This window comes from Solea solea, chromosome 17, assembly GCF_958295425.1.
Source record: "Solea solea chromosome 17, fSolSol10.1, whole genome shotgun sequence".
Lineage (NCBI taxonomy): Eukaryota > Metazoa > Chordata > Actinopteri > Pleuronectiformes > Soleidae > Solea > Solea solea.
Genome location: NC_081150.1, coordinates 13955990 through 13969038, shown reverse-complemented (window position 1 = coordinate 13969038; position 13049 = coordinate 13955990). Strand labels below are relative to the sequence as shown.

Genomic DNA, 13049 nt, shown 5'->3' with positions numbered 1-13049 from the left:
ATGTTCTGTTTGGTCGGTTTTATTGTTTGGTTTGTCAGTTAGTTGGATGATCTCTTGGCAGCTTATCCCACCATTTATTGAAGTATTTATAGCAGCTGTTGATAATTGATATCCATGATATGTTGAGATGTTGGTTGGTTGGTCATTCGGTTGACTGAATGGTTGGTTGCTTAATTGATGTGACACATGGTACATTCATTAACGTCCCCTTGAAGAGAAATCATAATTGCTCACTTTTAATTTAGTGCCATCATTAGGCCTTTATTTATTTACCCACTTCCATTGTTAATTATCAAACTGGCAAAACTTTCCCATGAGCCTTCACTGTATAATTATTTAGTAATAATTAGCAAACGCTAACATGCACAATGAAGATGGTAAACATTCCCTCGCTCTCAGGCATATTTTCTATTTTAATTACAGCACAGAATGCAATTGAAGTCATTTTAACATTCTATAAATGTTAAAATGCAGAGCCTGAAGCCTCGTGTGGAAATTTTCCTCACTGAGAACTCTGACCCACCTGTGACACAGGAAGATTACCCACAAGCCCTAGAATTGTAAGCGTGTGTGAGTGGTACATGCAATCATCCACACAGACAAACAGGAAGGTAGCGACAGATAAAAAAAAAAAAAGTTGATGTTTTCACATGGGGGAAAAAAACACAACACCTTTTTCTCTGGCTTGTTGGTGGGTCGCACACCTCCACAGTTACCATGGTAACAGTCGTCCCTGTGGAAAAGAGTTCCGGCTCGGTCCCTGAGGCCAGTCTTTGATTGAATGGTTGTCAGGTTGCAAGACGAATGATGACGTATAAGAGCAGGACTGACAGTCACACCTCACACAGAGGCACTGTTATGGGCAATGAAATGTTTGTGTGCGTACGTGTGTGTGTGTGTGTGTGTGTGTGTGTGTGTGTGTGTGTGTGTGTGTGCGCTCAAGTGCAGGCGTGTGTATACGGCATGTAAGAGCAGGTCACCGGGGGGCGGTGTGTGTGAGGGGGGGCTTTAGAAGCATTTTTGCTGGCCTGAGAAAAATATCAATGAGTCTTCACACTCTCACACTCTCATTCCTCATCCTGGAAATACACGCATGCATATTTTATGGCAACAAAATAACCCCCCGCCATATGCATGTGCAGTACACACAATAGACCTTTTTAACAATAATGTGCAAAACCCACCATTCTCCAAATTGAAAAAGCTCGCTCACTCGCTGCTAATGAGCGATACAAAAAAATATTAAATAGATAAATAAGTGGCACCAATAAATAAGCATTTTGTGTGACCCCAAGATGTGCCAGACGCAGGAAGCTGCATTTAAAAGGCTCATTATCTAATCTGTGTCTCATATAAGTGTTTTGCCTTTGTTGCCTTTGTGCAGTGTGAAGTTCATTTCCAGTGATAATTAAACCCTTAGCACATTTCCATCTCCTTACCTCTATTTTACATAATTATCCTCAGGCCACTTTCTGCAGCACAGTCTTTTCAACAGCTGGATAGTGAAGATGAAGCTTTTCCTCTAAGGATATAATGTGTATAAAAAAAAAAAAAGAAGAAAGTCTTGCATGACCAGATACTATGGGAAAGGCGACGCTCATGATTGCACTTTAATTTCGCTCCAAATTGAATGAGCTGATTATGACAATATTTAAACTGTAAAGCTGACACAACCCTGTGAATACAACAACAAAAAAGTTTGGCTTTTCACCAACAATCAAAAGCATAACCGTCCAAAATCACTACCAGGCTTTCACATAGGCCTTTTTGTAAGTGACTGCAGCGATAGTGCCAGCCAATTGCATAAGTGGTTTGTTAATGCTATGGTTAAGTTTATGACCTTGTAAACAGCCAGTTTCATTAGAGGTGAGTGTGGAGAATAGATAGGTAATTTAAGCTGAGGGGTTTTACAAATGGATTTGTTGTACCTTCCCTCTGCTTTGACGGCGCACTATGTAAAACTAGTATCCCTCACCTCACCCTTCTCTTCCAAGTGTGATGTAGAACCTTTGTGTCCTTCAGTTAGCATAAAAAAAAATGTAGTTTGTGCATTGTGTGCTGTTGTAAAGAACACCAAAATGACTGCCTCATATATTAACCCTTTGTGCACCCATGGTAAATAATACACAACTCTTTATATGGACATGCTGGGGACTTGTGTGTTTATAGGTCACATACTGTATTCAGGCTTTAAAAAACATGTTTTTTGTTGAGTCAAAGTTATGATTCATTTTATGTCGCTACTAAAAATGCGATATAAAAAATGAAGTAGCGATAATTGTGAAGTCACAAAATGGACCGTTTTTTTCTTTCCTTTTTGTTCATAAAAACGAGCCGAGAGCTATGAACGGTGACGTATTTCCAAATTTCACGAATTCAACCTGATTTTAAACATTTTGAGCACGTCTTGCTCGGGTGTGTTTATACAGTTGGTGAACATGAAAGAAATGTCTCATTGGATTTCTTATAGCCTCTGTATATACCGTACGTTTTAACATAGAAATGGAAAAAAGCAGCCAAAATGCTCTGTGTTCTAAGGGTTATTTTTTATTTTATTTTATTTATCCTTTATTTAACCAGATAAAAAGACCCATTGAGATCAAGATCTCTTTCACAAGGGTGACCTGGCCAAGAAAGGCAGCAGCACACATCATAGTTAAATAAAAACAGGAAGACAACAACTACAATACAAACATAGAATTACAAAAGTACAACTAGACAAACATAAAGTGCAAAAGTTTTGGTCGCAATGGTCAAAGGCTCATGGTAGTTTTTCCAAATGAAAAACCCTGGCTCTCTAACCACCAAAAGGCCTGACATTTGCAGAAATTAATGTAAAGCTGCATGTTGGTGAGTGTGCTTTTAGTGGTGAGAGATTCTAATGGTGAGATTCCTGCATATGGGACTTGTGCAGTCTAAAGTGTGGTCAGCACTGGTCGTTTTCTAAGCAGATACAATGCATGAATCGCAAAGCTTCTATCACTTTCTGATTATAACCTATTTATTTATGTTTAGATACTAGATACACAGCATCTCGCTATTTAAACATAAAGCTATGGTTTTCCTTGTCCAGTTATTTACAATGAATATGAATATCATTTTTTTCCCTTTATGTTTTATGAACAGAAACTGATGACGACGGGCAATGTGAAAGAAGACAAGAACAAGGGGAAATAAAAAAAATAAAATAAAAAAGTTTCCTTCAGTTCTGTGGAGCTTGAAGGCGACTGCAGCTAATTATTCTGGTTACCGTCACACAACCTGAATATATCGGTGCGCCGTTCTTAATAGTGCTGTTTTCAGCAAAACATTCCAGATAGCCGTTATTTGCTCCCGAGAACATAGTGGAAGCATCGAGCAGCAAAGAGCCAAACATTTCCAACAGGAGTTGATGGAGAGCTAAGATAGCATATTAGAATAAAATGGGATTTAGTGTTGGACTCACTGTCTAATATTGATGTTTTTGAACTGCTGGAACATGCGTGCTTTAAAGGGAATTACACACCGTGTCATTAACTGACATTTATTTGTTGTTGACTGCTGACAATGGAGCTTATCAGGTGACACTCATCATCCTCCAGAGACTATGTTTGGCACAAAGAGTATCACTCAGCGGAGTGTTGCATCATACTTGCACTATTGGAACAGGATGAAAATCCCCCAAACAAACCGACTCCAAACCATAATGAGCTTTTTCCCATAACCCATAACGGACAAACCCTGCACACTCACTCACATAGTGAAGAACATGTAATATGACATTTCATTCGAAGACCTTCTTCAGCTTCATCAATTACCTAAAATGATCTTCATCATTAGGATCAACATGGAGGTGGTTTATTTTCACTGCCTTTGAACAAATCACTGTTGACTGGCAGAGCACACACTCATTTATCACCTGACCACCACACGCTTACTGATCACTGCACAGAATCACACCGCACTCCGTCCAGCATTAATTGGGGCCATTCAGCAGGGTTGCATAATGCCTCCGCATTTTAATGACTTCAGTCACCAAGTGATTGGACAAATGCGGCACAATCATCACTTCCAGGGAAGCCGGGCTTCCTGGGGGGCGAAACAGCTGGTTGTTGCTTGCCGATATTGCCCATTCTCATTTTATACATACACACTGTAAATAAATAATCTTCGTTTGCAGAATTTATGTATAAATAACTGGGACTGAAATGAGCTTCCACTGTTTCAAAGACCAACAACCTCCACTGTTCTATTAGTCCTAACTAAGAATGCCGTACAAGAATGTGTGTGTGTGTATTATTGTATTCGTTGCCTCTTTACCAGGACCAGTAGTCCTCATTATCTAATTTCTGAGGAACCGGTTAAGTTTTCGGCTAATATCTGAATTGTGGTCAGATGAAGGTTAGGGATAACACTTGGCTTCACCTGTCCAAATCAATAGAAATCAATGCAGTAGAAGACTAGCTGCACAAACCTGCGTGTGTGTGAGAGTTTGAGATGCCATCTAATGGCTCCCAGTGTCTGCATAAATGTAGCTGATGGTCAACAGAAACCCCTGCAGTCAGCTCCTTCACTACAGGAGGATGGAGACACAAATGATTTCCATGGAGACAGGGAATGAGGGAGAGAGTGGGGGAGTTTGGGGTAACAGAGATAAGGGGGAGGTGTGTGTATGTTCGGGTGGGGGCGGAGGGGATATGATAAATGAGTGTACACCATGCTGTCATTTGTACTTTGGCATCCAGTCCAAAGCACAATTTAGTGTAAAATATTACTCCAGCCCCTCCAGATGACAAAGTTTAATGCTGATGTATGAATAGACAGAGACTATCCCCAGCTGCTATTGAACAGAAGGAGGTGGCCATTCTTCTCAAAGGGCAATTAATTAGCGCACACACAAGCACTACAGAGGATGGACACTGAAAAGGGGGCAGCGGATACTGTGCTCTCGTTTTAGTTGCTTTTCACTGCCAGTCAACTTTCAGCGAGAAACAATTCCTCACATGTGAAGCCCTCTCGGTACTTTTGCCTTTCTTTCACTCCCTTTCAGTGAATATTTATATTACATTGAACCTAAAATAAAACTTTGTTTTCATTGTGACACCTGCAGTAGCTTTCTGTGACTGAAGGTTTTGTGAGAATAACCGTTCAGAGCTGCTCTTTTACCCCTACCAATTTGACCAACAGTGTTGACAGTAATTGTGGCGGGAGTGGTCCTCTGCTGCATCTGCTTTCAGGTTTGATGTGATGTGTATTCATTTACGGCCTTCTGCATACTGTAACTGTTTCTGGTCCAGTCTGGCAATGTCAGACCATTCTCAACCTGAGAGATATTTGAAAATCCCAGCAGTTCAGCAGTTTCTAAAATGCCTGGCACCAACAACCACGTTCAAAGTCACTTCAGTCACCTTTTCATCCCGTTTCAATGCTCAGTTTGAACGTCTTGACACTGTCTACATGCACAGAGTTGTCATGAGATAAGTTGATTACGAGGAGTTGAACAGATGAACCTAAAGAAGTAATTGGTGGGCGTACATGTGTGTCATGGCCAGAAATACAACCGCCAACGAATGCTAATGCTGCTTGATGCACAACAAGATAATATGAAGGCTGTTTCCACCCAATCTTGTGACACTCACAATACCTTGTCATCATCTCTAAATCTTGTTCATTACTCCCAGATCATTTCACCTTGATGAATTGCTTTCTCTTCTTTGTCCAGCGCCGGACAGACGGGTCTAAAATTACTCAGAGGCAGAACATGGAAAGGTGATTGTCAATGTTTGAAAGTAGCACACAGGACAATGGTTTAGTTTACCATCTCAAAGTGAATACGTCTCCCACGTGAGCATCAGGGTGCGCTGTTACTGTGAGATAAATTTCCCACTGTACTGCACAGTTTCTAAAATAGCAACCATATTAAGTCCAGGTGCAATGAATTCCTATCAGCCGCCTGCACTCAAATCAACCCCTTTTTAATTGCGGAGATAGCATGACGGATGCCTTTAACTGCCAGGAGGAAGCCACATTTATGTCTGGATTATGGTGTTCACTGCAGCTGTGCACATCCAGCTCTCACCCATCATTCTGCAAAAGACAGGAAGCTAACATGTTCATCATCATCTGTGCATGTGCACTTATCTGCTATGGTGTTGTGGTCTATGGCTAGTACATTTTCTGTTTCACAAAAGAAAGGAAAAACTTGTTGCAGTTTCAAGCCTCGGACCAAGTGTCACTGCTGGGCACATAACAAAAAAAAAGAAAGAGGATATTTCTCGAATCACACCAACTCCTACTCCACCTACTCTTTGGGGAAAATGTGCCTCTGATGTATTTTGCTGATTTGGAAATAAGATCTGGTCAACAACACAATTTATGTGGCATTTGAGCCTGTCTACTCACTCAGTGGGAAATTTGATGTCATCTTTCTTCAACCTATTGTGCTCATACAAGTATGCGTTTCTTTGTATCTATATTTATTTGTTCAAAGCATGAAACTAAATGACGGTTAACATGACTGTAATGCTATAGTGTTGCAGTGTCTGTGGGTGTGTCTGGTAACTAAATACTGTCTCTTCCTGATTATCCTGAGGCACCATATAAGAGCGGAGAAATTGTCGTGAAGCCAAACAGAATCACACGGGTCACCTGAGAAGTTCTGTGGGTGAGTGCTATTATACTATTTATTTATGAGATACCAAGGAACTAATAATTGTCAGCGTTTGTTTTAATGAAATCGACAAAAGATTGTGTTAATTATAATCATTTTTGTTTCACTTATTTTGATACTGCTCAAACAATCCTATTTCTTGCACCCCAGGTTTAAAGTTCCAATTTTATCTGCCGTCATGAGCAAACTGGTAATGTATGACCTTTTGTGGTATACATTAACACTTTGAATGTCTACGTTTTGACATTTCCTATGAATATAATGACCATTCAAGTACAATTTTTCATATTCTATGTTCAACATTTGAAATGTCTTTTTCCTTATAGCTGAGTCTTTCCATTGTTGTAGGACTGGTCTTTGGTAAGTTCATTGCGATCACTGCTTTGATCATAATCATTTGTACAGCATTGATGACACAACCGTCTGTCTTCTTTGTACACATTCACAAAATAAACCTCTCCTTCGACTGTCTTTTTCAGAAAGTAACCAGCAGTTATTCCCGTATGCCACAGGTAACAGATTCTTTATGAGCATTTGGAAATTGAAGAGATCAAATCTTGACCATGTGTACTTACAGACAGTTTTCAATTTTCCCTTCTTGCTATAACTTCTCCCAAGCACCGTGCTGGACGGACTGGTTTGACAGAGATGACCCTTCTGGAACTGGAGATTGGGAAACCCTCGAGCATCTTCGTAAAAGCTACCCAAGAAAGATCTGCCCTTCTCCAATAGGCCTCCAGGCCCAAACCCTATCTGCGTCCAGTCCAACAGTGGATGTGATTTTTAAGTAAGTAAGATTCAGAAGTAAATATTTATGCACTTAGATGTTTATCAAAGTCGTAGTCAACTATTTGGTAACTGCGTAGTCAAAATGTGAGGCATTTACTCACAAACATAAACCAGAATATATTATTGTGTTGTGTGTAATGCAATGTGATGCGATGCTAATAAGCCTTTTCTATGTACTTCAGGCACAGACTTTACTTTGTGATGGCCACCACCATGTTTCTATAGCAGCCCAAATATGCTTTTCTCCAAAAAAAAAAAAAACTACTAACAATACTAATCTTGAAGCTGCAAAATGGCAGTTCACAAAGTACTGCATTAATTAAATGCATTATTTGAGATCATTTCTAGTGGCCTAAGCATTACTCTTTATTTTTGACAGAGAAGACACAACTGTAGGATTCGTCTGCAGAAACGAAGACCAACCACCCGGCCAGATGTGTATGGATTATCGCGTTCGCTTCAGGTGTCCTCCCAATTTCTGCCAAAAAGGTACAGCACTTTTACACTTTTGACCTGCTATTGCAAAGTGGGTCACCCTCTTCTCTTTTGTTGCTGTGTCCATAAGCAGTCACTTAGCACTGTGCTTTGTTTCACAGTCGGTATCCGTTCATCTTCTACCACTTTATCCTCCACATGAGGGTTGCGAGGGGCACTGGTTCCAATCCCAATCCCAATGCACACTTGTCGTTCAGTTGGACTACTATCCTTGTCCCTTGTCCCATTGAATGAAGTGTGTTTGCTTCTGCTATGCTAGGTGCTAATACGGTATGCCCCCTTCAGCTTGTCAGTATTAAACAGTTGCTGGTTTAGCTGGCAGCAAGTTTTAAACTTTAAAGTATTCATTTCACCAACTGCATTTATCATAATCCATTGTACATTCACAAAATAAAAGTCCACCCTGATTTGTCCTGATTTGCTCCGTTAGCGCCTCCATTTTGTTGGCCAGAGATCTCACATTGACAATAATGAAAAAGGGGAGACATGGCCTCTTCTCCAAAAGCCTCTCCTGTCTCAACCTGGCTCTCTTTCCACGTTGGCTTGTTTTCGTCCTCTGCGTCCTATGTGAGCTTTCCTTCCAGATTTCTGCAGGTATCAGCTGGTCGAGCCACTAAGCCCAAACTGTTTCAAATCGATCAGCTAATCCGTACACAATCTGAGCAGCATATCCGATGAGAAGGGAAAGTAGTACTTCCAGTACCAAGAAAAGCCTTTTTAGAGAATTTCCGGAAAACCCTCTTGAAAGTACAAAAGGAAAAAATACATAAAGTGAGAGAGTGACAAAAAGACAAAGACAAATTTGCCTTCTTACTATAACTTCTCTCAACTTGTCCAATCAGAGTGTTGGACAGACTGGTTTGACAGAGATGACCCTACTGGAAGTGGAGATTGGGAAACCCTCTTTCATCTTCACCTAAATTACCCAGGAAAGATCTGCCCTATACCAATAGACATCGAGGCCACAACTCTATCTGGGTCCAGTCCAGCTGTGACCGGTGATGCGATTCTTGTGTGAGTATTAAACAAGTAATATTAATATCAAAAATGTAATGACGTGTTTGGTAAACATTTTCCTATGGAATTCATGATCTCAGTCACAAAGTCTTCACAGTGTCCATTTTGTTGGACACATTTGAAGATCCGGTGTTTAAGATTTTGCAGGATTTATTGGCAGAAATTGAACTTTAAAATAAGAAACCCTTTAATGTATTTGTACTCCAGAGTCCAGGCAAGGGCATCGCTTGATGAAGGCCACCACCATGTTTCTACAGCAGCTGAAATGCGCTTTCTCCTTGTTTAGTTCTCGTTAGTAACCTAAGCATTGCTCTTTGTTTTGCCAGAGAAAACCCATTGATAGGATTCATCTGCAGGAACTCAGACCAAACAACAAACAAGATGTGCAGTGATTATCGCGTTCGCTTCAGATGTCCCCCCGAATACTGCAAAAAGGGTACAGTACTTTTACACTTTTAAGCTAATATTGCAAAGTGGATTACCCATTGATATCGGATATCACTACCGATCAAAACTGCAGTTACAGATATCTGAAATGTTTTTGTTTTTACTCGTCGTTTATGTTTATAGGGTTTGTCATCAGAGATGTCTACAATTCATGTAGATGGTAACTTGGTAAATTGCCGTGGGAATAATACACAACTCCTTATAGGGACATCCTGGGTGGTGTGTTCATAGGTCACATATTCAGTTTTTTTTTTTATGTGTTATGATTCATTTCGTATCAAATTTTTTGTAGTGATATAAAGTAGCAATAATTGTGCAGAAGTCACAAAAAAGACTGAGCCAAGCAAACTTTGTACTGTGACGTGTTACCAAATTTCACAAATTCAGTCAACATTTTGTGTACTTTTATCTCAGGTGTGTAGTCGGTGATATATATGTATTTATGTTACTTTATATATCACCTTTTAATATATTTATATATATATTAAAAAGATATAAGACGCTGTACATTCTTACAGCTCTTCTGTTTTAACATAGTACTTTAGAAAAAAAGCAGCCGGAATGCTCCATGTTCTAAGGGTTAATTATCCTCAATTGAAGATCTCTACATTGTCCCTTTTTTTATATTTATATATCTTGAATTAAGTTTTAGATCGTCAGAATGAAATTGTAGATATCTTGAACTTGAATTGTCATCTATAATGACAAACCCCACACACATGAGTAGCAAAAGTGACGTCATTCCGACTAGTAAAAACTGAATTGCAGATAAAGAATGACGTCACGGATATCTGTAATGGTAATTTCCAGAAAGTCAATCTTGGCGATTAAATGTTAAAAAGGTCCAAAAAAATGTAGCTTTAAGCTTGTTTACTGTCTCTGCTCAAACTGAACTTATCACATTATTGTATTTTTTTAAAGTTTCAGTAACACTAGAATCATGCTGCTTCTATTTTAATGCTTCCTTCAGAGTGTTGGACCAAGTGGTATGACCGGGACCATCCCAGTGGATCAGGGGATTGGGAGCTTTTGAGTACACTGAGGGTAGAGAACCCAGGACAGATCTGTGCAATACCGCTGCACATTGAGGCCGTGACCACTGACACATTGACCGCAGCCGACAGCACAGGGCAACACCTTATGTAAGTTTTCCTATAAGAGAAGAATATAAGAGTTTACAACCCAGTGATCATTCAATACTTACAATACAACAATAAACCTGATTTTTTTCCCCCCAAAGTTTTTATAAAACATTATCAAGATATACTGTAGAGCCTGGGGCACACAGTGAATGGGAACTTTACATTAGGCTATATTCAATTTTAATGAGGCCTCTGAGGAAATTGGGTCATTTTCACATAATTATTGTCTGAAACTTTTAAATAAAGGTTACTTTATTATTCTTTACTGAAAAAATGAGAATCTCTAATTTTGTACTGAGGAATAAGAAACATGAATATATCAATTTACTGATAATGCTTATTTATGACAATATTAAATTTTAAAACATTTGAAAATTTGGTGACATTTGACAATTTGATAAATGATATATCAAAAAAGAAAAGATGAGCATGAAACAATGATTCAAATCATGATGTAGATGTTTTTTCTTGATATTTTTCCAAACATTTAAATCACAAAATTCAAATCAATAAATATGTATTGATTTGAATTTTAAGTTTCACAGCGCCTTTAACTGCATAAACATTCTTTTTCAGCATCAGTCCACTTCTGGGATGTATTTGCCTCAATCATCACCAGAAAACTGGCATTTGCCGTGACTACAAAGTTCGGTTTGAATGCCCATGCTAATGTGGTGCCACGACAACAGATGACTCCAATCCCAGTGCATTTCATTTAAAATTTTGCCAGATTTCTTTTTTTCCTGAATAAAGAAATTTGTAGAAATAGTTGACAGTACACATTATTGTTGACATAGCATAACACCTTTGTTATTGTAAGTGAGCGATGTCAGGGTGACCGTGAGCCAGCATCCTGTGAGTCAGACAGTTACATTTATTATTTACATATATACCTTTTCTACCCTGAAATGTCAATTTTATTCTATGCGAATTAAAAAAAATAAATTTAATTTTACTCTACTCAGCTTAATAGGACTCAAGACTCAGGTGTGGTGGGTAATACCGACATACAGTATGTCTTCTCAGCAGATGCTATAGGGAAGTTTTATATGAGACACAGACAGTAGGAGGTGCTGCATAGCCACGGCATGGCTATGTGGGGAAAGTGTGAGGAAATATTATTAGTGGAGCTTTATTGTCATTGTTAAAAGAGCTCAACTCACATTAACAGGAGAAACAACACAGTTACACCACATGATGAATGTACGCCTACAGTTGCTCTAATAGATGAGAAAGTGTGAAAGTGTTGTAAAATTTTAATTTAAAAATATGTGTAGAACACTTCCAACCAAAGGTATAACGTGAGTTGGTTTGATGGAAGTAATAATAGACACTCAACGCAATAACAACAAACATGTAAATGTACAATATAAATCACACTTTGGTGTTTTCAGTGCAGGCTCTGTGTCCATACTACACCGCGTTGCCTGTTAAAATCAAGTGTGAGCCTTCACAGACACAAGGATGCACACACAGCCTTATACAGTATGTATAGACACACACACATGGGGGGGTAGAGAGACAGGGCAGGGAGATACAAGGTGATTCAGGCTGCCGTCGGCATTTCCTCTGGAGATGAACCCTCGTGATAGGTGCCGAGAAGAAACCCTGCATCGTGTATCGCACTGAATGTAAAGCGAGGAGAGAGCGATTTCACTTGCTGTTTGTGTGTTTGGCTCTTGTTTGGTACTGTATTATATACTTTGCTGCTGCTTAGCTTTAAACGTGCATGCCCATCCTCCTGTAAGACGACGTTGAAGTGGGCAAAAAGGAGGAGGAGGGAAACTGGAGGCTATGTGCTAAATGTTCCCTCTCTACTTTTTAATGATGAACCCAAAGAGGAGCCCCCGCCAGTGGTGTTGAAGTGAAAATTAAATCTGCACAACTGAAGTCTAACGAGAGGAACGTTGAAGCGTCGGAGCATTATGGCGTCCCATTCTCTTTCATTAATCTCCCAATATTCCATGGCTGTAAAGGCCTATTTATAGACCAGGGCATGATTAAGTGGTGAAGCACGGAGCCACAAAGGGAACCAAGCTCATTTTCTTTTCCCCAGCCCTCTCTCTCTGTCTCTCTCTCTCTTCTTTACTCCTCCTCTACCTCCTTTCTCTTTCACGCTGTCATTCCCTCCCTTTGTGTCTTTATTTTCATTCTCACCACCTTCGGACCCTGTCTCTCTCCATCATTTTTCTTTTCCACAAGAATATTCTACTTTAGTTTTCAGTGGAATTATGTAACTTAGGAGGGGGGATAAGGATAAGGCTTTTCTTTTTTTTTTTCTTCCCGACTAAGAATTTGAAAAAAGGGTTTATGGATGGGAGTGCTAATTGGTATGATGGAGTTTCTTAAGAGCGGAGGATGAAGCCACATTACGTCAAGCTGCGTGGATCGAGATTTAGGAGCGTCCCTCCCCCCGAGTCGTAAATAGCGAAGGAAAACACTCACAAAGATGCAACTTCTGCTGACCGTCGCAAGGTGTCCTTGAGCGGAAGTAGAGAGCTGTACAGTGA

At 39.7% G+C, this 13049-nt stretch overlaps 1 protein-coding gene across 1 annotated transcript in view; it reads left to right on the top strand.

The window, feature by feature from the left end:
* LOC131443748 (cartilage intermediate layer protein 2-like) overlaps window positions 1–12435 on the top strand; it is a 69442-nt gene extending 57007 nt beyond the window's left edge. Inside the window, exons 3-12 of the mRNA XM_058613678.1 lie at window positions 6572–6643; window positions 6800–6839; window positions 6976–7009; window positions 7129–7161; window positions 7268–7436; window positions 7818–7927; window positions 8776–8947; window positions 9277–9386; window positions 10368–10539; window positions 11116–12435. Coding sequence (XP_058469661.1) covers window positions 6828–6839; window positions 6976–7009; window positions 7129–7161; window positions 7268–7436; window positions 7818–7927; window positions 8776–8947; window positions 9277–9386; window positions 10368–10539; window positions 11116–11209 — 906 coding nt within the window. The 5' untranslated portion in view covers window positions 6572–6643; window positions 6800–6827 and the 3' untranslated portion in view covers window positions 11210–12435. The remainder of the gene's footprint in view (window positions 1–6571; window positions 6644–6799; window positions 6840–6975; window positions 7010–7128; window positions 7162–7267; window positions 7437–7817; window positions 7928–8775; window positions 8948–9276; window positions 9387–10367; window positions 10540–11115) is intronic.
* The last annotated feature ends 614 nt before the right edge of the window (window positions 12436–13049 follow it).